At 41.5% G+C, this 26703-nt stretch overlaps 1 protein-coding gene across 1 annotated transcript; it reads right to left on the bottom strand.

Moving 5' to 3' along the window:
* Positions 1-3285: 3285 nt before the first annotated feature.
* Positions 3286-13097, bottom strand: LOC101126001 (cytotoxic and regulatory T cell molecule). Its single transcript, XM_004052304.5, has 5 exons — positions 12881-13097; positions 10777-10860; positions 7952-8098; positions 7409-7495; positions 3286-4181 (listed from the first exon to the last, which is right to left on the bottom strand). The coding sequence occupies exons 1-5, from the start codon at positions 13014-13016 to the stop codon at positions 4051-4053; spliced, it is 585 nt and encodes a 194-aa protein (XP_004052352.2). The 5' UTR covers positions 13017-13097; the 3' UTR covers positions 3286-4050.
* Between the last annotated feature and the right edge of the window lie 13606 nt (positions 13098-26703).

Below are 26703 nucleotides of genomic sequence, written 5' to 3'. Positions count from 1 at the left end.
TTTTTTGAGACAGAGTCTCGCTCTATTGCCCAGGCTGGAGTGCAGTGGCACGATCTTGGCTCACTGCAACTTCCGGCTCCCAGGTTCAAGCAATTCTCCTGCCTCAGCCTCCTGAGTAGCTGGGCTTGCAGGCTCACACTACCACACCCAACTAATTTTTGTATTTTTAGTAGAGATGGAGTTTCACTATGAGCCACCGCGCCCCACCTGTGTGGACATATTTTTCAATTCTCTTGGGTATATTCTTTCTAGGAGTAGAACTGCTGAAGCATATGGTAACCCTATGTGTAACTTTTTGAGTAACGCAAGGCTGTTTTCCAATGTGGCTGAGCTATTTTACATTCTCACCAGTCATGTCTGAGGGCTCTCATTTCTCTATAACCTTTCCAAAATTTGTTATTTTCTCTTTTTTATTATAGCCATTTTTATGGGTGTGAAGTGGCATCATATTCCAGTTTCGATTTGCATTTCCCATCTTTTCTTATGCTCATGGCTGTTTTTATTACATAGTTATTTTAATGATATATTTCAAATTTCAGTTTAAAAACTAGTGTCTGAGCAATCTCTAAAGCTGCTCAGTACATTTTTAAAGTATTGTAAAAACTCATGAGTTTTAATGTATTTAACATGTTTCGATCACTACTCTTTATTTATTTATTCATTTATTTTTATTTTATTTATTTATTTTTTTTGAGACAGAGTCTCGCTCTGTCACCAAGCTGGAGTGCAGTGGCGCGATCTCAGCTCACTGCAACCTCCGTCTTCTGCGTTCAAGCGATTCTCCTGCCTCAGCTTCCTGAGTAGCTGGGACTACAGGTGCGTGCCACTACGCCCAGCACATTTTTGTATTTTTAGTAGAGACGAGGTTTCACCATGTTGACCAGGATGGTCTTGGTCTCTTGACCTCGTGATCTACCTGCCTCAGCCTCCCAAAGTGCTGGGATTACAGGCATGAGCCACCACGCCCGGCCCAATCACTACTCTTTTTTAATGCTCAGATTATCCCATCTTTGGCCACTGAAAGTCCCTGGAGGGTGTACACAAATTGGTTTCTGGGCCCTTTAACACAGTCCCAGAAGAGTCTTTGATAGCTTCCTTTCTTTCTAGTATAAAATGTTCTAGCCTCGTTGATGTGGTTTGGATATTTGTTCCCTCCAAATCTCATGTCGAAATGTAATCTCCAGTGTTGAAGGTGGGGCCTGGTAGAAGGTATTTTGATCACAGGGGTAGGTCCCTCAAGAATAGCTTGGTACCATCCCGTTGCTAATGGGTGAGTTCTCACTCTGAGTTCATCGAGATCTGGTTGTTTAAAAGTGTGTGGGCCAGGTTGGCAGCTCATGCCTATAATCTCAGCACTTTGGGAGGCCGAGGTGGGCAGATCACTTGAGCCCAGGAGTTTGAGATCAACCTAGGCAAGATGGCATTTGGGAGAATAATGACATTTTTGTGGCCTTAGTTTTGGTTTGCTTCTAACTGAAAACAAGACATAGAGCAGAAAACGTATGAAAAAATTAACATTTAAAAAAATTTTTTTTTCAGACGGAGTCTTGCTCTGTCTCCCAGACTGGAGTGCAGTAGTGCGATCTTGGCTTACTGCCACCTCCGCCTCCCAGGTTCAAGCAATTCTCCTGCCTCAGCCTCCTGAGTAGCTGGGATTACAGGTGCCCGCCACCACACCCAGCTAATTTTTGTATTTTTGTTAGAGATGGGGTTTCACCATCTTGGCCCGGCTGGTCTCGAACTCCTGACCTCGTGATCCACCCGCCTCAGCCTCCCAAAGTGCTCGGATTACAGGTGTGAGCCACTGCGCCTGGCCTAAAAATTAACGTATTTCAACAGGTCTAGAGTAATTATCAATTATAACAAATTTGCTCTTGAACAAATTTGTTCAAAGCAATCACAGGAAGGGAGAGGGCTTCTCTCTTGGAAGGTACAACATTGAACAATAGAACTACATTTCATCTAGATCAAAACCCCATTATATGCCGGGCACAGTGGCTCATGCCTGTAATCCCAGCACGCTGGGATTGTATTTTTTGGTAGAAGCAATTCTCCTGACTCAGCCTTCTGAGTAGCTGGGATTACAGGCATGCACCACTACACCCAGCTAATTTTTGCATTTTTAGTAGAAATGGGGTTTCACCATGTTGGCCAGGCTGGTCTCAAACTCCAGACCTCAGGTGATCCGCCTGCCTCTGCTTCCTAAAGTGCTGGGATTACAGGCGTGAGCCATTGTGCCTGGCCCAATGAAATAAACTTAACATCACTTCTGTGACAGTCCTGTGAGAGCTGCACAACTTGAATTTAACCATGAGGAAGCAGACAAAGCCAAATTGAGAGATGATCTACAAAATAACCAGCCTGTAATCTTCAAAAATATCCAGGTCATGAAAGGCAAGCCAAGACTGAAGAACTGTTCCAAATTGAATGAGACTAAAATGAAGTGTGACTCTGAACTGGATCCTTTGGGACAATTGGAGAAACCTGAATGGAGTCTGAGGACTGTTCGTGGAAGCAGAACAGTGCTAATTTCCCACTTTCGATGGTTGCATTGTGTTTCTAAAGGAGAGTGTTCTTATTTGTAGGAAGCATACACTGAAGGATTTGGGGGGGTGATGGGTATTGTGTCAACTTACTCTCAAATGATTCCGGGGGGAAAAGTGCTTTGTTCTATCTTTACACTTTTCTGTAATGTTGTGATTGTCCAAAACAGTTTTGTCAAGAGAACAAAAAATCAGCATGGTTGGATCTGGCCCCTATCACAAATTACAGACTTACAATGTGCACGTATGTTATTTTGTAATTGGTTTATTCAGATTCCAACAATGAGAAATGCTCCACATAAATGCCAAAGTTTGCTGTATAGCTTAAATAAACTGATCGAAAAAGAAAGGCATGTCCCATGTTACTTTCACACGTGAAAACAGGAAGTATAACGTGGTATAACCACTAGAAAAACAAACATATATTCTGCTTTTTATTAAAACATTTTAAAAAGCCATCCATTAGGTCAATAATCAGTAAATTCAACCCATCATTTTCTTTTGCACGTGTATTGGTCATGGAATTTCCAGGTAAAAATCTTGTCTGACAGACAAGGTCCGCTCATGTGATTTAGTAATCTAAGGAATTCGAATCTTTGGGCCTACCCTGAGCTCCTCTTTGTGCCTTGGGGCATGGGGTCTGGGGCCTTCTTGCCCATCTGACTCATTTATTGTCATGTATCACTCCTCCCTGACATTGCTTTGTGCTGGTTACATCCTAAAAGTCTGTCTTGGAAGTAACTTCTTTTTTTTTTTTTTTTTTTTTTTTGAGACAGAGTCTCCCTCTGTCGCCCAGGCTGGAGTGCAGTGGTGAGATCTTGACTCACTGCAATCTCCATCTCCCAGGTTCAAGCGATTCTCCACACTCAGCCTCCCAAGTATCTGAGACTACAGGTGCGCACCACTACGCCTGGCTAATTTTTGCATTTTTAGTAGAGACGGGGGTTTCACTATGTTGGCCAGGCTGGTCTCGAACTCCTGACCTCAAGTGATCTGCCTACCTCAGCCTCCCAAAGTGCTAGGATTACAGGCATGAGCCACCGCGCCCGGCCAGAAGTAACTTCTTAAGATCAGAGATCTTTAGGTACTTTGCATCCTAAATTTCTTTATTTTGTGACCAGAAGAAAATATTAAAAAGAAAAAAAAAATTTTTTAAAGCAGTTCCATTAGAGCAAAGCATCAAAAAATCCTGTTCCATTTGGGGTAGGATGTTAGCTGCTCACACTGACCCTGATCCCCAAGGCTTCGTAGAATCCTCCTGCTCTGAAGTAGTGTCAGGCATAATTATTTTTTTGCTTTTCTTTTTTAAACTACAAGCTTTATGTGCATGGTTTGGTCCTCATGTTGCTGCCCTAGCTCCGGGGCAGATCATTATCCAAGGACACCATCTTGCATTGCACTAAGAGGTCATTATTAATGTCTCAGCAATTAAGCTCCTTCCCCCAGGCTGGTCCACTGAGGTGACACTGCAGCAACCCTGAAATCACATGTTCCATTGCAGAGAGCACTACACAATACTCTCTGGTACTTGGATGTGCTTTTCTTCTAATTTTGAATGTTGTACATTTTCCTTCCTCTTTGTTTTTGCTTCTGAGTACAACTTTGTGATGTAGTTCATGCAACGCATAGGGTGGGAAGCTGAAAGAAAAACATGTTGAAGATGAATATTTATTTTGAATAACATTGCACCCATTTACTTGAAACACTTTGATTGGATATCGTATTTTTAGGTTCACATATTGCTTTATAAAAACCTAAAACTTACTGATGCATATAAATGATCTGAAGGCATTATTATATTCTTTTTTGTTTTTCGTGGTTTTTTTTGAGACAGGTTCTCACTCTGTCACCCAGGCTGAAGTGCAGTGGTGTGATCACGGCCCACTGCAGCCTCAGCCTCCCGGGCTCAAGTGATCCTCTAACCTCAGCCTCTTGAGTACCTGGAACTACAGGCACACACTACCATGCCCAGCTAATTTTCAAATTATTTGTAGAGATGGGGTTTCACTATATTGCCTAGGCTGGTCTCAAACACCTGGGCTCAAGTGATCCACCTGCCTCAGCCTCCCCAAATCCTGGGATTATAGGCATAAGCCACTGCACTGGCCTATACTATAATTTTTAAAGAAGTCTTACTATATAAACAATATACTGGTAAACCTGAAATAAAATATACAGTTATTTCTGCTGTAAAATAATCTGTTGCTGACCATAACATATTGCCTTAGCAAAATTGCACACTAAAAATAACAGGGCTTACTGCAAAAATAGGGTCGAGACAGATCACACTCAAGGCCTACGTAATTCTGTACAAAGAGACTAGAGATGGCCCCAGAGAATATTTTTAATATGTGCAAAACAACACAATTAAAATGCTAGATTTGTGGGTGCTAAGGCAAGGAGGATGCAAGTGAAGGCTTGAGCTCAGGAGAAAGTGAAACCCCCAGCAAACCCCTGAAGATGTACTTTTCTGGGGAGGAATCCCCTGAGTAGTGCAGGTACTCATTTTAAATGTTCTTAAAGTTGGCTGGGCGTGGTGGCTCATGCCTGTAATCCCAGCACTTTGGGAGGCCAAGGTGGGTGGATCACTTGAGTCCAGGAGTTCAAGACCAGCCTGGGCAACATGGTGAAACCCCATCTCTACTAAAAATATAAAAATTAACTGGGCGTGGTGGTGCGTGCCTGTAGTTCCAGCTACTAGGAAGGCTGAGGCGGGAGGACTGATTGAGCTCAAAAGGTCAAGGCTGCAGTGACCTATGATGGCACCACGGCACTCCAGCCTGGGCAACAGAGTGAGAGACCCTGTCTCAAAAAAAAAAGAAAGAAAAATTGTTTTAAAAGTTGAACTGGAAGGGCTTCCATTTTTCCAGCTAACAGGCATAATTCTCCTCCCACTGTTTTGGTTCTTCTTGCCTAGGAAAAACAGCTCAGGGAGCAACCCAACTCACACGTGATATTAACATCATTTTCCTATCCGCCAGGTGAGTATGTGATGACGGGTATTTAGAAACAGGTGTTGCAACACAATTGACTTGGATGTTGTTTACACACATTTTCCCCTCCCACCCCCAGTTTTCACACAGTCAATTCTCTTGTGTTCCTTTCCCAGCTAGTACATCTATTTGTTCTTTTCAGTTCACGCTCTAGTAGGTCAAAACTTAAAGAGGCAGAGGTGTTATAAAAGACAAGCCTCCTACAAAAACCTCAGTAAAACCAATAGAATAGAGTGGCAAAACTCGCTGTATTTCTTGCAGCTCCTGGCGGGTAGAATAAGTTAGTTTGTATGGAGGAAATAATATGGTTGGAAGGTGGAATATTCTTGCTTTTCTGTAGTCCTAGCTTCTGCCTTCCAGATCTTTATCAAGAATACAATCCCCAACCTCCACTTCCCATACACAATCTCCTTCCCATCCCGATTCTCTTCATTTTCTTTACATATTTTGTCTCAGGAATTGCAATGAAGTCATCCAAAGGACCTGACACATGCCTTCTTGAATTAGTTGAGCCTATAGTCACTCATTTAACACAAATTTATCAACTAACCTGTGCTAGAATCTGAGGATACAGAGTAAATCTGATTACTCACCACCTAAAGGAGTATTGTAGTAGCTATATAAAAACACCAAAACTTACAATATGGAGGAAGAAGTGCTTCTATGACAAAGGTGTCATAGGATCCTCTGGTGGTCTTGGGGTATCCCTGTGTGTGACGTCAAACAGTCAAGGATGGCTTCCCAAAAGGAAGTCACCTTCTGCTACATGAACTTAACTGCTACTATTTATTTTTGCAGATGAGACTCCTTAAGTTCTACAGGATGATTTAGGAGACTTTCTAGTGTTAAAAAATCAGATTTTGATTCTTCTCCTTTTTATTTATTTGTATTTGTATTTTTATTTTTTTGAGGTGGAGTCCCGCTCTGTCACCCAGGTTGGAGTGCAGTGGCGCGATCTCGGCTCACTGCAAGCTCCGCCTCCTGGGTTCACGCCATTCTCCTGCCTCAGCCTCCCGAGTAGCTGGGACTACAGGCTCCCACCACCACGCCCGGCTAATTTTTTTGTATTTTTAGTAGAGACAGGGTTTCACTGTGTTAGCCAGGATGGTCTCGATCTCCTGACCTCGTGATCCGCCCGCCTCGGCCTCCCAAAGTGCTGGGATTACAGGCGTGAGCCACCGCGCCCGGCCTCCTTCTTTTTAAAGGCGACTACTTAATTGTGATGGTTAATTTTACGTGTTAAGTTGGGTGGATTAAGAAATACCTCAAATCTGGTAAAGCACTATTTTTGGGTTTGTCTATGAGGTTGTTTCTAGAGGAGATTAGTGTGTGAGTCTGAGTGGAGTAGGTGGGCATTGAGATTTGCCCTTGATGTGGGTGGGCACCATCCATTCTGTTGGGGGCCCGGAAAGAACAAAATCAGAAAGAAGGCAAATGTGTTGATCTGTCTGCTGGAGCTGGAATACACTCCCTCCTCTCCTGGCAGCAGAACTCTAGACTCCCTAGCTTTGGATTTCAGGACTTACGCCGGCGGTCCCCTGAGTTCTCAGGCCTTTGAACTTGGACTGAGCCAGGCTACCAGCATACCAGGGCCTCCAGTTTGCAGACCTCCTGTCCAAGGACTTGTCAGCCTCCATAATCTCATGAGCCAATTCCCCTAATAAATCCCGCCTCATATATATATATATATGTATATATGTATATATGTGTATATATGTGTATATATATGTATATATATGTGTGTATATATATATATACACATACACACACACACACACACATATATTCTGTTGTCTCTGTCTCTCTGGAGAAATCTGACTAATACATTAATGAACCTCATTGTTCAGATCTCAGGTCATACAGTTGACTTACATTGGCCATTTTTCTCTTGAGATGATGTTTCTTCATTATTTGACCTTGATCTGTAACTTTCTAGTGTGTGTTCTGAAACTTCATTTTCTACAAAAAAAGAAAATCAAGCGACTAATTTCTGATGCCACGGACATGTAGAAATGTATATTTGAATAAGATAATACCTCTGTTACTGTGCAATAGTAGACTTACCATGCCCCTCCCATAACTCATACCTCATTAATTCAACACATAGTTTTTGATTCCTGTAGGGACTGTGCTAGGCAGTCCTGGGATTTTTATCCTTCTGTGAATAGAAGTGTCTATCATTTAATGCCAATTTCTGGAGCTATGCTAGTTTCTATTGATTATACACTCTTAGACTATAGTCCCTGGAGATTCACACCCGAGTTTACTAGAAAACAAACAATTGCTTATCTGAGACAGCACTTATCAAATAGATTATGTAGTGTCTGACAGAAAGCTTTAATGGACAGAATTTCCCTTTTTTTAGCCATTTGTTCTGGCGTCTTATAGCCTCCGTCAGGTTCCCTGCCCACTGACCTTTCTTCCATATCACATGTGCTTTCCTCAGCTTCATGATGAAGAGCTGGACTATGATGAAGAGTATGAAAATGAGGAAGGACACTAGCGTGAGCAGCAGGATGCCACTTTTCTTCCTTGCCAATCCTAAATACTGAGGATTTGCTTCTATAAGGAAAATGAAAAAGGAGTTTAGATACTTTGGGTTTTTTTTTTTTTTTTTTGCCACTGGACAATATGTAACAATACTTCTACAATGTGATATAAGCTAATAGACAGCTCAGATGAAGAGATGAGAAAGAGCTTACCCCTGAAGGTAAAGAGACTTACATTGTTCATTCTCCGAGAACAAGCAAACTGGCATACAACAAACAAGGCAATTATGTGTGATGATTTGAAAAGATTTTTTAAGTTACATAGCTATTGGGCTAGTTATTTTTTATTTCTAGAGAAAGCATATGAGAAAATCAACTTAAATTATAGTCAGGAGATTCAAATTAGCTTTAGGAATGATTTTTAGCAAAATATAGTTAAGTAGCAAGAGGGATTGTTAAGGAGTTTAAAAAACTATACAAATAAAATGAAAATTTATTTATCTTGGTTAGGTTAAATGTGGCCCTACAGGAAGGCATTTGGGCTAAATCAGATGAGCTTGTAAAAATATTTCTAGCCAGGTGCAGTGGCTCATGCCTGTAATCCCAGCACTTTGGGAGGCTGGGATGGGAGGGTTGCTTGAGGCCAGGAGTTTGAGACCAGCCTGGGCAACATAGTGACACTTTGTCTCTACAAAAAAAATAATAATAAAAAATTAGCCAGGAGCAGTGGTGCACACCTGTAGTCCTAGCTACTTGGGAGACTGAGGCGGAGGATCACTTGAGTCCAGGAGTTTAAGGTTACAGTGAGCTATGACTGTGAAACTGCACTCCAACCTGGGAGACAGATGAGACCTGTCTCTTAAAAAAAAAAAAAAAAAAGGCTTTCTAAACCTAGAATTCTGATTCTATGGGCTGTAGTCTTGCTAAATGTCCTAGTCACCTCATCTCAACCAATGAATAATTAAGGAGTGCCAGCTATGTGTAGAACATTGTGCTTGGACCTACAGAAGGCACAGTTCACATGCTTTGGGGATTAGCTGTCTCTATATATAAACAAATTAATAAAAACAAACAAAAGTAAGATATGTCAAATTCTGGATCCATATGTATTTATATCATAGTGTGTTCAGGGGTTCAGAGGCAAGAATGGTCTCTGAGGGTTGAGTTGGTCAAAAAAGTTTTCAGTGAAGATATTGGCCTTGAAGCGGGGAGTAAGGAGAGGTGAGAGGTCTCCTCTTCCACCAGGGGCAGTGAGGATAAACAAGGACAGGGCGATTGAAAAGCGTTGATGTTTTCAGAGAAAAATATGTATCTCGTAAGGACTTTGTAGATATGAGACTGCAGAAGTAGGTAATAGATGGCACCTAATGAGGTGTTTGGGACTCATGCTCTGTGTTGTAGACTTCAGGAAGCTATAAAGGGTGTTAGAACACAGGTATGCAGAGTGTAAAGAGATATTTTGATGGTAGGGTGCTAAAAGTGAACCAGAGGAGGAAAAACTGAAGTTATAATACTCCATGCAGGAGATGATGAGAGCCTGGATTGGGACGTTAACAGTGACAATGGACAAAATACCTGAAAGACAAGACTCAAAAGTTCTTGGAAATTGACTGATTTTATACACGTGTGCGCATATGCATATACATATACACATAGATATATTTGTACACATACATAGGAGTGATAGATAACACCAAGGTTTGGGGCCCGTGTGTTGCTTTGGGGCCTGTGTGATGCTTTGGACAAGCTGATTTTGTGGGAGAAGGTGCTGTTTGGTATTTAGCAATGTTGAGTTTGGGGAAATTGCAGAAAATTCAGCTACAGATACATAGAAAATGGAAAGAATTTGGGAGCAATACTGAGGAGGATGTTCTGGAAATATAGGTATAGAAATCTTTTGCTGACTGGGCACAGTGGCTCACACCTGTAATCCCAGCTATTTGGGAGGTGGAGGTAGGAGATCTCTTGAGCCCAGGAGTTCAAGGCTGCAGTGAACATGATCATGCCCCTGCACCCTGGCCTGGGAGACAGAGAGAGACCCTGTCTCTAAAAACAAAACAAAACCGGAAAAGAAAAAGAGAGAAATCTTTTGCCTAGTGGCAACAGGAACCATCTTGGGAATGAGTAAACTCTTTAAAAAATAAGGGAAGAACAGCCGGGTGCGGTGGCTCACGCCTGTAATCCCAGCACTTTGGGAGGCCAAGGCAGGCAGATCACCGGAGGTCGGGAGTTCGAGACCAGACTGACCAACATGGAGAAACCCCATCTCTACTAAAAATACAAAATTAGCTGAGGTGGTGGTGTGTGTCTGTAATCCCAGCTACTCGGGAGGCTAAGGCAGGAGAATCACTTGAACCCGGGAGGTGGAGGTTATAGTGAGCTGGGATTGCACCACTGCACTCCAGCCTGGGCAACAAAAACGAAACTCTGTCTCACAAAAAAAAAAAAAAAAGGAAGAACAAAAGATGGAGAAGTAAAATCAGAAGTATATACACATTTAAGAAGTCAGAAGAGGAAGATAATTAATGGATACAGAGAAGCAGTGGTTAGCAACAAATAACAGAACCAGGAAAAGTATGTCACGAAGCCGAGAGGTAACTAAATCAAGGAGGGACAAGGGAGTGATTAACCAATCATGTCCTAAAGGGCAGAAAGGTCAAGAAAAGGGAGGACTGACAAAGGCCATTGAATTTATCGATTAAGAGGTTAAAATGTCGAGTGTTTATTCCAAATGCAGTGGGTGACACTTACCGGTGGTCAAGTCAGGATCTTGAGTGGTTTGTTCTTTCTCTTCCTTGTCAATCTCCGATGTACTAGAATCTTCCGTTACTGAGACTAAAGTGAAAGAAGATAAAACATGAGCTATGCATACATTATATACATGTGACTATATACAACTGTAGTTACGTAAGTCTTCCCAGAGCAGCTTGGGAAGCCAAATTTAAAAACAGTACTGAGATCATTTTTGAACTATGGATTTCTTGCAAACATAATTGCAAATGGCTAGGCTCACTTTGCCTTATTTTTTTAAGGTAAATGTTTTGAGCATTTACTCTGTGCCTGGCCTTGAACTGAGCACTTGGTATATATTATTTCTCACCACAGCTCTGAGAAAACGGAGGTTTAGAGCAGTTATGTAAAGTACCTAAAGTCCTGTAGCAAATAGGTGGCAAAGCCAATACATAAACTCTGTTTTACCTAACTCTAGAACCCAGCATTTAAACCATTATTTCATACTTCCATCCTGAATCAGGCCTATTAGGGAGAAGGTCTTTAGGATGCTTCAAGATAACAACTGAACACCGAGGAACGGCATTCCAAGCTTTAATTATAGAAAACCTACAGCCTAAAATTTATGTTGAAATATAGCTTCAGTTATTCAAACCTCTGCTTGCCTCCCCATTAGAAGTGGGATGTACTATGATGTTTTTTCTAGATAAGATAAATTATAAAAAATCAGAAACTCTGTGTGTTTTTTTTTCCAGATTTTACTGCTTATCTTTCCAATTTCCTTTTTTCCCTCTGCAGTTTCTTGCTTTTCAGTCCATTGCACAGCGCCACTATGTGGACCCCGAGGGGAATGAAGCCTCCCATTCTATTGAAAATGGGTATTAAAGGTAATAAAATTGTAGAAATGGAAAGCTGAAAGGAATTTTAGAAACCCTATTTTTAAAGTCTTATATATGAAAAAGCAGAGCAGAAAATTGAGTTGTTCAGTAGCGAGCCGTTAAAGATTACTAGATTCTAAACACGTTTACAAATATTGGATTATTAAAGCAAGTGATGTGGCTGTTCCACTTCATAATATTGTCAATTTCCATTGTCCTTCAAAAAACTGTATGGTACACGTTGTATTTATCAGTGTTTAGAAATCCCAAACATTTACTTTTAAATATTATTTAGGATACAAATTTTTAAAAATGTGATCTGATACTCAGAACTATGAACATGATAATGATCTGAAAGCCCTTATTCCAACAAATGAAATTATTATTGACACATTACATGAAATGGAAAGAGAATATGTAGGAATTTATGCCTTTCTGGATGAGGCTAATAGTCTTGCTCAAAGCACCATAACCAATTTCTTTCTTTCTTTCTTTCTTTCTTTCTTTCTTTCTTTCTTTCTTTCTTTCTTTCTTTCTTCCTTTTTCTTTCTTTCTTTCTTTCGTAATTCATTTTCTGAGAAGCTGCTATTGCTGGATACTATGTTAGGTAAAATACAAAGTTAAATTAGATATACAATCATTGCTCTGAGTTAACCTCTAGTGAGTTCACTGTCTAAAAAACTGGAATTATAATCCAGGCTTTCTAAATGATTCTGTATTGGTAGTTCAATCCCATCATCAAAAATGACCTGAGTTATTGGCAATCAAGTAATCGATGTGCCTTCAGAGGTGATTTTGTTATTCAATGACAACACCAAATCTCCAGCTTCTGCTTCTTTTCTCTTTGTTGACACCAAGTCTGTGTTTTGTGTTTGGTGTGCTTCAGATGGGAAAACAAAGAAACGAGTCTCTCTATAAATGAATTCAACTTTGTCCTTTACTGCAGAGGAAATTCAAATGTCACAGTCATGAATGTGTGTGTGTACATGTGTACATCTCTATCTCAGGCAAACTAGAACTGAACTTGCAAAGCTTTATGTCAACCAGAAGCCCATCCCACTAAGTATTCCGATGCCTGATGTGGTTCTACTCTAGGATGCTACAAAGCTGGAGCCAGTTGGAGGGGGCCTGTATGGTCTTAGTAAAAATTAAAACAAAAAATATTCTTAAAACTTAGAATGAGAAAAATAACCTTCCCAAGGAAGCATGATTTTTTAAAAACAAGTTTGAATGATTTTGACACTTACCAGTACTGGTGGGCTGCTGTGGGTCTTGAGAGGATAGAGAGTTTCTCTCCAGAGCATCTGAAGCTGTCTCTTCATCAGTAACTAGGAAAGGGGAAAAACAAAATTCTGCTACTATAGAGAGCAGTTTTACCCACATTGTGCTCAGTAAAAGAGACTGGAGAATAATATATTTAGCGGCTACCTGCTTGTAGAGGTTGTGCAGAAACCCCAGAACTGTGTGTTCTGCGGCTCCTGCTCTGGTTTTTGAATCTGTATCCCACTGAGTGCCCATCTGCTCACCTGCCTGGCTTAAAGCACAGCATGCTGGACCTCTGTGTGGTGGCAGTGGTAGGCAAAGAGTATTCACTGTTTCTATCTGTGTCCTTCTATCCATCAATCAATCCCTCTGTCTGTTTATCTACCCATCCACCTATCTATCTACCTATTAGATGGCTTTGGAATCAGCCTCAGACTGGGCTGAATTCCAGTGCTGCTATTTACCTGCTCCTGAATGAGTTGGACAAGATACCCGACCTAACACTTTTTTTTCTCTTATCTGTAAAACGGAGATACTGACAGCATTTACCTCTTTGAGTGTTTTGTGAGAATTAGTAAGTTCATTTATATAACATGTTTAGTACAATGCCTAGCTATTTATGAAGCACAATGCTAAATGTTATTGTATAACATTAATCAATGCTTAGGAATGTTTCCAGAGGGTCAGCTTAGTATAGGTTTTACCAGTCATTGAACAGGTTTTACCAGCCACATCCAGGAAGCATGTAATAACTGTGCCTGTCACTTTACAAATACTAATACTGACATGTCGGGTGGGCACAGTGGCTCACACCTGTAATCTCAGCACTTTGGAAGGCTGAGGTGGGTGGATCGCCTGAAATCAAGAGTTCAAGACCAGCCTGGTCAACATGGTGAAACCCCATCTCTACTTTAAATACAAAAAACTAGCCGGGCGTGGTGGTGTGTGTGTGTTTGTAATCCCAGCTACTTGGGAGGCTAAGGCAAGAGAATTACTTGAACCTGGGAGGCAGAGGTTGCAGTGAGCCAAGATCGCACCACTGCACTCAAGCCTGGGTGACAGAGCAAGGAGACTCCCTCTCAAAAAAAAAAAAAAAATATATATATATATATATGTATATGTATGTGTGTGTGTGTGTATATATATATATATGTATATATATATATATATATATATATATATATACTGACACGTCACAGGTGGTTCATGTTTTTATAAAATTTGTGAGTGCTTCTTGGTGTTTATTTAATCAAATAATTTTCCATGGTTTTGAAAACATATCTGGTTAATCAAACATTCAAACTGTATGAAAAATATAAAAATACCTGAATTGTGTGTAAGGGCTCTGAGGAAAGAAAGAATTACTAAGGAAACATTATAGAGATAATAGTATAGACTATAAGGCTAAAATGAACTCTGACCACACAGGTGCCAGAGAAAATTGAAGAAAGAGGAGAGCTGCTGGCAATGAAAAGAGGGAAAAGCTGGAATGCTAGTCAAATAGAAGTACTGGGAATAAATTTTAAGAAGAATATGGGGCCGGGCACAATGGTTCATGCCTGTAATCCCAGTTCTGTGGGGGCCGAGGCAGGCAGATTTCTTAAGCCCAGGAGTTTGAGACCAGCCTAGGGAACATGGCAAGACCCCATCTCTACAAAAAAATAGCTGGGCATGGTGGTGCACCCCTGTAGTTCCAACTACTCAGGAGGCCAAGGTAGGAGGATCATCTGAGCCCAGAGAGGTCGAGGCTGCAGTGAACCGTGATCACACCATTGCGCTCCAGCCTGGGTGACAGAGTGAGACCCTGTCTCAAAATTTTAAAAAAGAAGAACATCACTGGGGACATATAGAATAAAATTTATCAATAGTGATTTAAATCTTCTAACATAGTATATACTATGTGAATTCAGAAAATTATGTTTATGTACAAAACAAGTTTTATCTATACATATTTAAAACTAGACTCTGTATTTACTTTGATTTATCCTGTTAATTAACAAGCTAGCAAACTATTGCATTTAGACTGAATGTTGTTTTAATTAGGTGGATACTGGCACATGATGATCTACCTCCCTAGTTGGTCAGAATATTGTAGACCTCTGCTATCCAATATGGTATGCACTAGCTCCAACGACTATTTAAATTAAAATTAATTAAAATGAAAATATATTAAAAATTTAGGCCACGTGCAGTGGCTCACACCTGTAATCCTAGCACTTTGGAAGGTGAAGGCGGGCAGATCACCTGAGGCCGGGAGTTCAAGACCAGCCTGGCCAACATGGTGAAACCTGACTCTACTAATAAAAACACAAAAATTAGCTGGGCATGGTGGTGGGCACCTATAATCCCAGCTACTCAGGAGACTGAGGCGGGAGTATTGCTTGAACCTGGGAGGCAGAGGTTGCAGTGAGCTGAGATAGCACCATTGCACTCCAGTCTGAATGACAAGAGTAAGACTCCATCTCGAAAAAAAAAATAGCTCCTCATTTGCAATAGTCACACTTAAAGTTCAAATTTCGGACAACTTGTATCCACCACTGTGAGCTTGACAACCTCCAAATGCTTAAAGATTTCTGATGAGATTGGTGATGATATTAATGAATGTGATTTTGATGCTGAAATATATCAACATCGGAAAGTTCTGTAGAACTTAGTGAATCAGTATTTTCCAAATGACTAAAACATAATGTTAGAAAAATCATGCCTGGGTAAAAGTTCTAAGCAAAGTGCAAGACAGTTCAGTGGGTTTTAATATAACAGTATGAAAAGTTCATTGACATGGGCCCAGAGTCCACATAGCAACTAATCTTTAAGAAACTACTACTTGTTGAGTTTTGGTGTAACATCAAAGAAGAATATCCACAATTATCTGAACCAGCTATTAAAATACTCTACCCTTTTCCAATTATATATTTGTGTGAGATTGAATTTTTATATATTTATTTAAAGCAAAATAACATTTTGGAAGAGATCGAATGCAAAAGTTACAAGAACCTAATTGTTTTCCGTTAAGCTAGACATTTATGAGATTTTCAAAATGTAAAAAAATGACATTTTCACACTAATCTTTTCAGTGTTACAAAATATACTTTTTTTTTCATTAAAATATGTCATTTCTGGGCCAGGTGCGGTGGCTAACGCCTGTAATCCCAGCACTTTGGGAGGCCGAGCCAGGTGGATCACCTGAGGTCAGGAGTTCAAGATCAGCCTGCCCAACATGGCGAAACCCCATGTCTACTAAAAATACAAAAAAATTAGCCAGGTGTGGTAGCAGGAGCCTGTAATGCCAGCTCCTCAGGAGTCTGAGGCAGGAGAATCACTGGAACCCAGGAGGCGGAAGTTGCAGTGAGCTGAGATCGGGCCACTGCACTCATCTCAAAAAATAAGTGCACTCCATCTCAAAAAATAAAATAAAACAAATATGCCATTTCTGTTAACATGTAGCAGATTTATTATTTTAAAATAAATTGACAGATACATATTTTTTTAATTTCTCAGTTTTAATTTCTAATAGGTAAATATTGACAGACATCACCTACATAAGTAAAAGTTCTTTGGGGTTCTCGATTATTTTTAAGAGTGTAGAGAGGTCCTGAAATCAAAAGTTTGAGAACTGTTTTTCAAATATTTAAAAAATCCTATCCCCAGGTAAGTAATAGAAAACCAAGATTCCTCATTTTAAATACTAAAAAGATGAAATAAACCAGGTGCAGTAGCTCACGCCTCTAATCCCAGTGCTTTGGGTGGCCGATGAGGGAGGATTACTTAAGCCCAGGAGTTCAGACCAGCTTGGGCACCATAATGAGATTCTGTCTCTATAAAAAATTTTAAAATTAACCAGGTGTGGTGTGTGCACCTGTAGTCCCAGCTACCCAGGAGACCGAGGTGGGAGGATCACTTAAGTCTGGGAGGTAGAGGCTGCAGCGAGCTATGATTGCACTACGGCACTGCAGCCTGGGCTACAGAAGGAGACCTTGTCTCAACAACAACAACAAAAAGAGCCAGGTGTGGTGGTTCATGCTTGTAATCCCAACACTTTGGGAGGCAGGCAGAGGTTGAGGGATCGCTTGAGCTCAGGAATTCAAGACCAGGCTGAGTAACATGGCGAAGGCGAAACCCCATACCTACAAAATATATGAAAATTAGCAGGGCATGGTGGCTCACGCCTGTGCTCCCAGCCACCCTGGAGGCTGAGGCAGGAGGATCAACTTGAGCCTGGGAGGCAGCGGTTATAGCGAGCCAAGACTGTGTCACTGCCTTCCAGCCTGGGCAACAGAGTGAGACCGTCTCAAGAAAAGAAATAAATAAATGATAATTCTGAAATCTGGGTGAGGTGGCTCATGCCTGTAATCCCAGCACTTTGGGAGGTCAAAGAGGGAGAATTGCTTGAGCCTAGGAGTTTTGAGACCAGCCTGAGCAACATAGGGAGACCCCGTCTCAACGAAAATTTAAAAATTAGCCAGATGTAGTGGTGCATGCCTGTAGTACTAGCAACTTGAGGGGCTGAGGTGGGAGGACTGATTGTGAACCTGGAAGACTGAGGCTGCAGTGAGCCGTGATCACACCACTGCACTCCAGCTTTGGTGAAAGAGTGAGACCCTGTCTCAAAAAACAAAACGAAACAAAAAAACAAAGATAGCCTATTCAAAAATCGATTCCTGTTGCTCTACTCTCTTTCTCGAAGCATCACACTGTGGCTTTTTCAGAGGAAGGCACTTCTTTCCTCAGGACCACCCTAGTCCAGGTGCTGGCATGACCCTCACTTTACGCAGGTCCTTCCATGCAGAGCATAGGAATGAAAGGGGGTCAGAACCTTTATGTGTAAATGTGTTTTAAAGCATCCTCAGCTAGTAATATTTTTTACCTAATTGGGTGAACAAAATGTTTGTAACATCTATATGTCAATATAGTAGCAGCTAGCCAAATGGAAGAAACAATGAACTAGTGGAAGCTATCAACAGATGATGCTGGCGTTTCTCTTTGAATACTATTTGGAGATCTGGCAATGAGTACAGAAAATAGATCACAAATAAAAATTAAGTCTTAGCCTATTATTCTTATTATGAGACAGAGTCTCGCTCTGTTGCCCAGGCTGGAGTGCAGTGGCGTGATCTCAGCTTACTGTAAACTCCACCTCCCGGGTTCAAGCGATTCTTGTGCCTCAGTCTCCCGAGTAGCTGGGATTACAGGCGTCCACAATCATGCCCGGCTGATTTTTTTATTTTTAGTAGAGATGGGGTTTCGCCATGTTGGCCAGACTGGTCTCGAACTCCTGACCTCAGGTGATCCACCCGCCTCGGCTTCCCAAAGTGCTGGGATTACAGGCGTGAGCCATCACGACTGGCCTTAGCCTATCATTAAAAACATCTTTAGCTATAATTTTGAGTCATATAGAGCTATAGCTGTAAAGGTGGAGAACTGCCATTTCCCCCTTCATAGTAATTTTTGTAGATGGCTTGAACAATTGCTGAAAATTAAGAATGCATTTTTTTCGACATTGTTGGTTCTCCTATTGAAGAACCTGAATGTCTTTAGGAAGCTTTTAGATACAGGCTCATCCCCCACATGCCCTATGCTTCAGTTCTACTGCTGGAGGTGGAGGCGTGGGGTGGGGATGACTCACAGAGGGGTGGGGGTGGTTGTGTAAGGTTACTGTACAGCTCGGTCTGTAGGTCCATGAGTCTTACAGTGCAGCTTCTGCAATGACTACTTTTGGTTTGGTGAGAAAGTGACCCATGGAAAGTTTGTGGTAGTCAGAGGGGGCCTGTTAACCGCAGCCACAGCCCCCACAGGGCATCATGGCAGCTTTCCCACAGCGAGGTTCTCCTAAGCAAGCTTGCCTTTCAGCATCAGCGATTTCGTCTGATAAAAGAGCTTTTTCAATAAATGCATTGTCATCCAACAGTTTTCTTTTTCACTGATGTGAGTAATTCCTTATACTTTAGGATTTGATTACACAGAGAAGTACCTTGTAAAACAGTGAAACTCAGAGTCCTACTAATTGCAGACTTCTTACAGGACTCATGCATCTTAAAGGATACCTCTTGGCTCAAAGAGTTGTGTACAGTTTTAAAACTATTTCTTGGACTTTTGGGGAAAGAATCATAGAATAGAGGTTCTGAGAATGGAGGCAACTCCTCTTCACATTTAATATTGGATGTTTAAAATGGTGTTCAACTCAGAATATTAACATGGTTAAACTAAAATCTTCAAAGCAATTATAACAATAAAATAAATCTAAACAGGAATTATGTCTTCATGTAACTGTGTGTTTCATATTCACATAAAATGATATTGACAATTTAGGTTTATTTCAGCTAACATTATCTCCTTCTGGGTCAAGTACAAAGATGCAGTATGATTCATATGATTGCTCCAAAAACACAACAGCAATAAAATGATTTAAAGTCATTATCAAAAAGCAAGCATGACACTATTTGCATATGGTGCTGTGCTAGGCTTTCTGCTCAACTGGGGTTCTTTTGAACATTGGAATAGTTGGAATTCCGTCACTCACCTGGAGAAATTTCAATCAGTACAGGAATTTGCTATTAAGAAAGCTTTGTTGGCAGTAATCTTACTCTGAAGGCCTCTGCCCACTGCATTTAATTTTGTATGATAGTGTAATATTAAAGTAAATCAAAAATTATTCAAGAGAATCATTAGTTCTTCTTACCCAAATCTTCAAACCGGAAGGGTGCTACTAGTTTTCTCCCTTGCAGGCCTCTGTGTCGGATAATGCAGTCCACCGTTGAATTTTTGCCATAAGTGTGGATTATGAGACTGCTGGTAGTATTACATTTCTTCCCATCAGTTTCAAATTCATGGTGGGTTCCACCTATGTAGCAATTTAAAGAGGTTATGGCTATTTAATGCTATTGGATGAGGTTGGTTCTATTAGAGGCCAATGGCCTTGACTTCATGGCAAACATTAGATTTCTAACCTCATTCTAACCTCAGCCAGTTCCCTTGTATAGGATTGGTTCTGGTCACAAAGGCAAACAGATGAATGAGAGTAGATGATGGTTTTCTACAAACTTTTCACTACTGGAAAAAAAAATTCAAAGCTTAAGAAGGACAGCTTGATGTTGTTATGAAACACAAAGATCCAAGACCTTATTCTGGTTATATGAATAAGGCGAATTAAAGGGAAGTCTTATAATGAAGTAGAATTGGCACTGCCCTGGGAATCAGATCTGGGTTTAGGTCTTTTCTCTCTAGAACTCCATTTGGCCCTCAGTGTTCTCAACTGTGAAGTGTCCTTTGCAACTCTAAGAATGTTGATTACAGGCCAGGCGCAGTGGCTCACGCCTGTAATCCCGGCACTTTGGGAGGCCGAGGCAGTTGGAACACCTGAGGTCAGGGGTTCGAGACCAGCCTGGCCAACATGGTGAAACCCCGCCTCTACTAAAAATACAAAAATTAGCTGGGTGTTGTGGCATGCACCTGTAATCCCAGCTACTCCAGAAGCTGAGGTAGAAGAATCATTTCAACCCAGGAGGCAGAGGTTGCAGTGAGCCAAGATCGTGCCACTGCACTCCAGCCTGGGAGACAGAGTGAGACTCCATCTCAAAAAAAAAAGATTGTTGATTACATAGATATCAAAGGTAATGTCTGTTGAAATGTAAGCAAACTATAAACAGTACCCAGGCACCATAATTAATTAGTTATTCTGTTTCAAAGGCTCAACCTTTAGGTGCTTTGTTACAAGAATATTTTTAATCTGTTCTTGTGGGTATGACACAATATAGTACTATACAATATAGGGAAGATCATATCTGTTCCAATTATATGTATTATGTTAAATATATTTTCAATTTTATATCTGGGAAAAAGTTTATGCTTAGAGATATTATACTTCTTTTTTTTTTTTGATAGAATTTTGCTCCTGTTGCCCAGGCTGGAGTGCATTGGTGTGATTTTTGGCTCACACCACAACCTCCACCTCCTGGGTTCAAGCGATTCTCCTGCCTCAGCCTCCTGAGTACAGGCATGCACCACCACACCCAGCTAATTTTGTATTTTTAGTAGAGACGAGGTTTCTCCATGTTGGTCAGGCTGGTCTCGAACTCCTGACCTCAGGTGATCCGCCCACCTTGGCCTCCCAAAGTGCTGGGAGTACAGGCGTGAGCCATTGCGCCTCGCCTGAGATATTATACTTCTGTATTATACTTATTTTAGAAAATTTTGTGAAATTTTAAGAAGTCATTATAGTTCACTTTAGATTTTTACCTGTTTTAAACAAAAACATTTTCAATATCTATGATTAGCCTTTCAAGATTAAGGCATAAAATTGATTGGTTGTAAGAATAACTTGTCTGGAAAAGAGCTAATGAAATATTAAATGATGTCTTCTGGCATTGTCTGCCACTAGAGGGTGCCAAAACATTTAAAAATCCCCTGGAAATTTGAGTAGGAAGGAAGACAAAGAGAACCATTTCTCCCCTTACCGGACACTTCCATGCTATTCCCAAGTAGCCAGGTTATCTGCGGAGGGGGCTTGCTTCTCATGGTGGAGCACATGAGTACAACATGTTCTTCTCCATTTTGCTTTCTGATAACTGAAGCTTCCAGGATTGGCTTGAAAGGAGTTGCTAGAACAAAATGGATTTTTCTGTGTTAATTAGATATAAGTCTGCATATCTCAACAAAGCACAGAGCCTAATAATCTGTAGGTGATTGTTATAGGGTATACTCTAATTAATGGGCTTTCTTTTTTTTTTTTTTAGACTTAGTCTCCGTCGCCCAGGCTGGAGTGCAGTGGCACGATTTCGCCTCACTGAAACCGCCATCTCCCAGGTTCACGCAATTCTCCTGCCTCAGCCTCCTGAGTAGCTGGGATTACAGGCACCTGCCATCACACCCAGCTAATTTTTGTATTTTTAGTACAGATGAGATTTCTCTGTGGCCAAGCTGGTCTCGAACTCCAGACCTCAATTGATCCGCCCACCTCCACCTCCCAAAGTGCTGGGATTACAAGTGTGAGCCACTGCGCCCGGCCCATATTTTTTAACTTAATCTCTTCCAGAATACAGTCATGTTAAAGGGCTTTCATGTGCTTGCAAAGCTACTTTGGCTGAAGCCAGAATGTGTATTACTCAGTGTGTTGTTAGTCTCTGAAAATTCCCGAACAAGCAATGTAGCAACAATTCTTAAAATGTGGTATATGAGGCCGGGCGAGGTGGCTCACGCCTGTAATCCCAGCACTTTGGGAGACCAAGGCAGGCGGATCATGAGGTCAGGAGATCGAGACCATCCTGGCCAACCAACATGGTGAAACCCCATCTCTACTAAAAATACAAAAATTAGCTGGGCATAGTGGTGCACGCCTGTAGTCCCAGCTACTCGGGAGGCTGAGGCAGGAGAATCGCTTGAACCTGGGAGGCAGAGGTTGCGTGCAGTAAGCCGAGTTTGCACCACTGCACTCCAGCCCAGGCAACAGAGCAAGACTCCATCAAAAAAAAAAAAATTAAAAAAAGGTGCATTTATCTTATAAAGGGCACGTTCGTCCTTTTTCTTTATACTTCTGTCTTGGAAATACTTTTTAGTTAGGCTTGCTTCTTCCTGTTTCCCATTCTACTTCCACTTCAGTCCAGAACTGAGCTCTTCCCCATTTGCTTAACTCACCCATCTGCCATCAAGACCTTGTAAAGGCACTTCTTAGCTCCAAATATACATTAGATGTGTTACTTGTTGGCAATACGAAGATGAAAAAGGTATGATTCAAGGAGCTAATAGTCTGGTGTGGCTTCAGCCCCTAAACTGTTAATGAAAAGATTATGTGTTGAGAGCAATGACAGAGTATACATGGGGTGTTATGAGAGCCCAGAAGGGCACACAAGCAGCTGAGCCAGGATGTGTGCTCCCTTACAAGAAGACAACGCTGAGCTGAGTCACAATGGTTCTCAAACCCCTCCCCGAAAGCCACTCCTTCTCAGCTACTTTCCCATCATGCCTTTACCGTATGGCAGGCACCACACTGCAGTAATTCAACAGGAGAAGTCTAAGACGTTCATTTGTGTGATATGTGAGATGATGTTACTTAGAGATCAGTAAAAAGCAATGTTTTTAATCGATCTGTTCTGCCACAAAAAACAAAACAAGTAAGGATAGACATACTGGACACAGTTGACCATCTGTAGAACTGAGTAAGTCCTAGGCAATTAGGAGGCTGTCACTTCCTATCCGCACCTCCCAATCCCGCCCTCCTACAGAAAAGAGGAATTGTTTGGCAGAGAGGATTTGAGCAGATCAAGCAGTGCAGCTACATCTGAATTCATTTTATCTTAGGATTTGCTGTCATGAGGTTCCACTTCATTTGCATACATGTTTTGCTTCCTGAGCTGGTGCGCAAACTCCTTATGGGCAGAGATTGTGCCTAATTCATCTCTGATTCCCAAGAACCTCACGTGGTGCCTGGCGCATAGTCGCAGCTCATCAAATATTAATTTTTCTTTTCTTTTAGTTCCCTGGAGAGAAAATTTAGTTGCTGTCAAAGACAAATTTCACAAGTTCACAGTTCAATCTAGGGCTTGCTTCTCAAAATGCTCTCTTCTGTTTCCTTTCAATAAAAGATGGCAGAGGTGTGGCAGAGGATGGCAATTCCTTGCTCTAGGCAACATTTTTAAACTAAAAGGTTCAGTTTAAAAACAACATATCGTGTTCCTATCCATATTGCTCCCCTACTGGGTTCACTTGCAGGTACCTACCCAGCACAATCACTTTCACTTCCTTTGTGCTCACTGAGTCGCTGTAATGTAAGCACTTGTACACGCCTTCATCTTGTAGGGTTACGTTAGGCACAGTGATGGAGAGCTGATTGGCCGAGTGATGAAGAAGCTGGTATTTGGAATTTTTAAAAGCTGTACAAGAGGGAAATAGAGCTGTTATGAGGAAAGGTATCCGATGAATCGTTGGCCTCTACCCAGTAGATGCCAGAAGCACTGCCCTGCTTTCTGCATTTGGCACAATCAAAACTATCTCCAGACATTGTCCTATGTCCACGGGAAGGTAAGATCATTCCGGGTGGGGAACCACTGAGCTAGATCAATCCATTCTGCTGCAGAAATCCGAGAGTGTCCCTCTTCTCCCAGTGTACCAAAACCAGAAACAAAACAACAGAAAGCATTATGTAACAGAATTATCTCTATTTAAAATTTTTTTCTCTCAGAACTTTTAACAATTAGTATTTACTTCTAGTTGATTTAGCGTGAAATAATATATTTCTTTATGTTAACATATCAGTATCTAATAATGCTTTCAAAGCATAACTTTTTTTTTTTTTTTTAGAGACAGAGTCTTGCTCTGTTGCCCAGGCTAGAGTGCAGTGGCACTATCTCAGCTCACTGCAACTGTCATCTCCCAGATTCAAGTGATTCTCCTGCCTCAGCCTCCCCCAATAGCTGGGATTACAGGAGTGCTCCACCACGCCCAGCTAATTTTTTTGTATTTTTAGTAGACACAGGGTTTCATAATGTTGGCCAGGCTGGTCTTGAACTCCTGACTTCAAAATGATCGGCCAGCCTCAGTCTCCCAAAGTGCTGGGATTACAGGCATGAGCCACCAAGCCCAGCCAGCATGATATGTTTTAAGAGGCTCTGCTTTATAAATAAGACTGAAATGTGTTTTAGACTTTTCCAAGTATTTGGCAGTTAGCAATATTAAATGGAGACATAAAATGATCTAGGGTTTAGTAAAACCCTGCCTAACGTCAAAGAGATGAACCCAAGAGATTCTTAAGAGTCTTTTTCCATCTCAGACATCTTGTACTTTCTTCATGTGTGTTTGTGAAAAGAGAAATGACTGTCCTCATTTCCAAATTAATACATCCTGTCTATTTCTATTGCTTAAAAATCTTGATTTTTATGTTAAGACCAACAGGAGAAGAAGAGCTATCTGGAAAGGAGCTTCGTAATGTGCCTTTGGATTGCTCAGATGGAAAACGAAGCAGCTGGCTTCTTATGTGGGGTGGTGGTGGTTGCATGAGGATCGGGCTCCCAGTCAGTTGGCTGCCTGTCTGTCATTGTGCTGTGGTTGTGTGATAGTTACTGAGAGTGAAAAAGCGGTGTGAGTGTGGGGTGGGGACATGGAAATGTGCTTTGTAATTTGAACCCCCTTTAACAACCATTCTGGTGGGGTTTCCATTTCACAGTTCCTGCCCCCAGCAAGCCACTGCGTGTAAAATAACAGGATTTGGAGGCGTGATTCATGTGTAACAGTAGGTGGGCTGAGCCCACCCCTTGGGTGACTCATGCAGGCTTTCTGTCCCATCAACCTGTCCGGCTGGAAAAACCCTCAGGTTAAGGTCTGGTGGCATTTTTCTTTCTTTCTTTCACTTACCAGGATACTCATTTAAAAAAATGGTGAACCCTGAGGGGGTCAGCCACTGAAGGGAGGAGGTCTTCCTCAGAGAAGTGACACACTTCAGAGTGAGCGTCTGGCCTTCCTCCACGGTGATGGTTTCTGTGTGGTTAGTCAGAGAGGCCTCTGTGGAGGAAGAGAAATGGGGATGATCAGGCCGGGGGTCCACAGTGTCTCAGGGATTTTGTCTCGTTCATTCATTCAATCATGTATTATCTATTTCTTCTAGAAACCAAAAAATAAGCAAATACAAACAAAATGGGAGGGGAGAGGCAAGAACTGAGAGTAGGAGCAGTAATGATGTCTCTTGAAGAAGGGGACCCTGGAATCAGGTCTGAAGGAAGGGGTAGGATTTTGACAGAAGACAGGGAAGATCAAACTACAGTTCAACAGGTTTTGGGCGCTTGCTCTGCCATATGCCAGGAACTGTACCAGGCCATTTACCTGTATTGAATTTAATTTTTTTTTTTTTTGAGACAAAGTCTCACTCTGGTTGCCCAGGCTGAAGTCTGGTGGCACAATCTCGGCTCACTACATCCTCCACCTCCTGGGTTCAAGCGATTCTCGTGCCTCAGCCTCCCAAATAGCTGGGATTCAGACACGTACCACCAAGACTGGCTAGTTTTTGTGTTTTTAGTAGAGACGTGGTTTTACTATGTCGGCCAGGCTGGTCTCGAACTCCTGACCTCAAGTGATCTGCCCACCTCGGCCTCCCAAAATGCTGGGATTACAAGTGTGAGCCACCGCACCCAACCCGAATTTAATTTTCAAACTAACCCTAGAAAGGAAGAATTGTGCTCACTTTACAGACGAGGGAATAGAGGCTCAAGTTAACAGAGGTCATTGAGCTGGGATCTGTACCCAGGGCTGTGGATGGCAAAGGCCGTGCTTATGTAACTACATCAGCCTATCTAAGCCACAAGGCCCCAGAAAATGCAACCTTTCTGGCCTCAGCTTATAAAAGAGCATCTAGTACCTTCAAGTTGTGTGTCTAGAATTCTAAGAAAGAATGTTATAATCGTGGTGCTCTGGTGAACTGCGGAGTTACCCTTCAGGGAAAGTGGCTAAGCCCCACCTGTCCGAGAGTTTCTACACCAGAGGGAGGATGTTCTAAGATTTCATTCAATTCAGTATGCCACAGCTGAGCTTTCTCCAGACAAACACAAGTCTAATTTCTCCGAATCACAACCCCCAGAGAATGATGAACAATTGGTTCTAAGTAGCTGCACATTTATCTCTCCGAAAAAAGAAATTGATGAAAAATAAACTGGCATTCCTGATGATTTGGCATGCTTATTGCCATTCATTATTCCTTCATATTATAAATTAAATTATTTGTCCTGAGGAAAAGGCAATTCTTATCAATGAAGGTATAAAACACTTTTATAAACAGAAGAATACCATGGGGTTATAAGTTATGAATAGCAAATGTAACAAGTTTTACTGC

Source organism: Gorilla gorilla, chromosome 9 (assembly GCF_029281585.2).
Source record: "Gorilla gorilla gorilla isolate KB3781 chromosome 9, NHGRI_mGorGor1-v2.1_pri, whole genome shotgun sequence".
In the NCBI taxonomy this organism is placed as follows: Eukaryota; Metazoa; Chordata; class Mammalia; order Primates; family Hominidae; genus Gorilla; species Gorilla gorilla.
The sequence above is the reverse complement of the archived record's forward strand: the minus strand, read 5'-3'. Positions and strand labels throughout refer to the sequence as shown.